This window comes from Hemibagrus wyckioides, linkage group LG02, assembly GCF_019097595.1.
Source record: "Hemibagrus wyckioides isolate EC202008001 linkage group LG02, SWU_Hwy_1.0, whole genome shotgun sequence".
In the NCBI taxonomy this organism is placed as follows: Eukaryota; Metazoa; Chordata; class Actinopteri; order Siluriformes; family Bagridae; genus Hemibagrus; species Hemibagrus wyckioides.
This window is the reverse complement of record NC_080711.1, coordinates 18,654,812-18,657,714: the sequence shown is the minus strand read 5'-3', so window position 1 is coordinate 18,657,714 and position 2,903 is coordinate 18,654,812. Positions and strand designations below refer to the sequence as shown.

General features: G+C 42.0%; 1 protein-coding gene across 1 annotated transcript; it reads right to left on the bottom strand.

The window, feature by feature from the left end:
* Nucleotides 1-565: 565 nt before the first annotated feature.
* On the bottom strand, nucleotides 566-2,199 carry msx1a (muscle segment homeobox 1a). The gene is made up of 2 exons (XM_058417938.1): nucleotides 1,843-2,199; nucleotides 566-1,379 (listed from the first exon to the last, which is right to left on the bottom strand). The coding sequence occupies exons 1-2, from the start codon at nucleotides 2,123-2,125 to the stop codon at nucleotides 949-951; spliced, it is 714 nt and encodes a 237-aa protein (XP_058273921.1). The 5' UTR covers nucleotides 2,126-2,199; the 3' UTR covers nucleotides 566-948.
* Nucleotides 2,200-2,903: the final 704 nt, after the last annotated feature.

Genomic DNA, 2,903 nt, shown 5'->3' with positions numbered 1-2,903 from the left:
TCAATCGGATCACCTTTATTTAGAAAGGCGCACTTAGTGTAAGCCTACATTTAAAGCTTTATTCAATTTATGTACCTTAATTCATTTTATCTCCTGTTTCTTTGTGAAAGATACTGATTAAATGAACAGAAGACGGTTAAGCCAACCAACCTCAGCGACAAGGAAAAGTTCAGTACTATTTTTGTCTAAGTGTGCACGCGCAACTAAATTGTGCAAACACTTTTAAAAATCGCACACTTTTAGTAAAGTGTTTATGGCAAGGAGTAGGACATCTCCAACGTGTCATTAGATCAGAATTATATCAGATATCGTGCATGCCATAATTGTCCCTTTAATTAACTCCGAAAGACATAAATAAAGGGATTAAGAATCTTTATGGTCCAATTATGTTCCATATTTTCTAGATCATCTATTTATATAGATCTCATATATATATATATATATATATATATATATATATATATAGATGAAAATAAATTGACCAAATTACCAAATTGATGAAACCCTTTAAAAAGGAACAAGCAATAAAAAAATAAAAAAATAAATGCTGTCTGCCATGGAAAATGAATAAACAATTTATTGTTAATTTATTCAACAAATATAATCATATTATAAAAACTTTTCCCCCTAATGTACAATATTTTACAGTTCACCCTATCCCTTCCGAAGGGTAGCATTGTTGACAGAACGTGTTGAAACTGCTCAGGTACTTCCTATAGCGCATTGCAATGAATGCATACAAATAGTGCGCGAGCGGTCGCGCGCGCGTGTGTAGGTGCTTTATGGCCACGCGCTCAGTGATTGATTTATGTGAATAAAAATGACACCTGGCGACTTAGTTGTCGGTTCTGGTGGCACATGAGTGGAAGCGTTTATGTTCGCCAGTTTTCCGTGTGATTTATCGTGCCTCTAAATCCCTCGGTAAAAAGGAACAATTTCACACGCGCCTCATGCTAAGTGATACATGCTGTATCCCATGTGCGCAGCTGCATACAGTCCGAGGGGTGAAACAGGCACGGAAGGTCTCTGAAACGCGTGCGCGCCTCCTCCACCGTAAGACGCGGGCACGTGCGCCCCGAGCGGAAAGGAAATCCCGAAAGTGCCTGGAGGCAGCATGGGCTTGGCGGCCATCTTCAGCTTCTCGAGCTCGGCCTCCTGCAGCCTCTTGGCCTTCGCGCGCCGGTTCTGGAACCAGATCTTTACCTGCGTCTCCGTCAGGCTGAGAGAGCTGGAGAACTCGGCGCGTTCCGCGATCGACAGGTACTGCTTCTGCCGGAACTTCCGCTCCAGTGCCAGCAGCTGTGACGTGGTGAACGGGGTCCGAGGTTTCCGGTTGGTCTTGTGTTTCCTCAGGGGACAGGCGGGAGGACTGAGGCGCCCTGAATATGATACAAATGAAGAGATGAAGAAAGCCGGAATAGCCTAGGTCAACTACTACACCTGATAGTGTCAACATCCGGTGTTTAAATCAGTCCTACACGTTTGATTTACTCTCACAGTGTACAGCTGTGTTTCACTGCAATATCAAATAAACACTTTAGGAGCTTGTAAATACTGTACAGTGATAAACATCGTTGGCTGTAAGCACACTGATAATCACTGCAGGCGTAAATATATAATGTAGAGGTTATAAAACACTGTTAGTCTTAATAATGTTTTGATGTAATAGTCAATAAATACCATTATTATTATTATTATTATTATTATTATTATTATTATTATTATTATATTACATACTGATCCGTCTTCTCTTACTGCAACAAAATTCTTTTTAACTTTTTATATTACAATTTGTTTTTTCATTCGTTAAATTGCGTAATTTACTATACTGTTATCACTTACTTGAAGCAGGAGGAGGAGAGAATATGGAACTCTCGGTCCACGAGCTCCGGTCCGCGCGCTCAGGGCTCTTCTCCTCCACTGACCCGTCTCCCTCGCGCACAACCGAGTAAGAGAAGGAGAAGGAGGATCCGTCCTCGCACCAAAGCGCGCGCGACCCGCCAGTTTTGTCACCCCGGCTTGGTGTCCGGTCCGCCATGAGCGCCTCCACGCTAAACGGCAGCACCGCGGCTCCGGGCTTCACGCTCTGCATGTCGTGCGAAGAAGTGACGTCCTCGCTTTTCATGCTCGAGCCGTTCGGGGCCCATAAAAGTTTCGAGTCGCTCTATACAAACACGAGTCTAGCGCGAGCACATCGCCCAGTTTTCATTTCAGCCACGCGCGCATGGACGGCAAAGTTAAAAAACAAAAAGCGTCCAATCAGGGCGCGGGTGGGCGCGGCTTTCCGCCTTTCCCATCAATCTAACAGTACAGCTTGTTCAGAGGTAGGTGGAGTTTAAGACCTACAGAAAGTTGCAGCGCGGCGATGGGCGTGGCTTAAATGTTCTCAGGAATCTCCTCCAGACTGACATTTCGAGCAGGAGTGTTGTTTACTCTCAGGAACAAAAGTAAATTAGTGCGTGGAATTACTTTTTTCAGCAGTAAAGCTCGTGCTCATTTATAATAATAATAGCTGATGACCTTTCCTTCTTACTGGGATGGTCCTCCCAAGGATCTTTTATATATTTACTTCTATTTAAATGTAGTATATTTTTATTATTTAAAATACATAACTGGACATTAAAAACCACTCTTGCACCTTTAATTGGCTTTAAAATGACTATGCATGCAAATAAAAATGTTCAGATAAAAGACGAATCCTTCAGCAGTTCTGTGACACATTTTAGTACAGCGTGTACAATACAATCACCATTACTATACAAAACCTGATACTTTGTGTGTCACTCTTTTGTTTTTAACCAAGGCTGGAAATGTTCTGCAGAGTTTTGTTGCGTTCATTTTGTGTGCACTATAATCAAAGTTCAGAATTTAATTTCTAAGTAAAATAATGCAAAGAGGTAAAA

Bases quoted from the DNA above. Each gene is read 5' to 3' on its own strand.
- msx1a (XM_058417938.1), bottom strand. From the start codon at position 2,125: ATGAAAAGCGAGGACGTCACTTCTTCGCACGACATGCAGAGCGTGAAG. The intron at 1,380-1,842 runs GTAAGTGATAAC...TATCATATTCAG, and splicing joins CTCTCCTCCTCCTGCTTCAA to GGCGCCTCAGTCCTCCCGCC.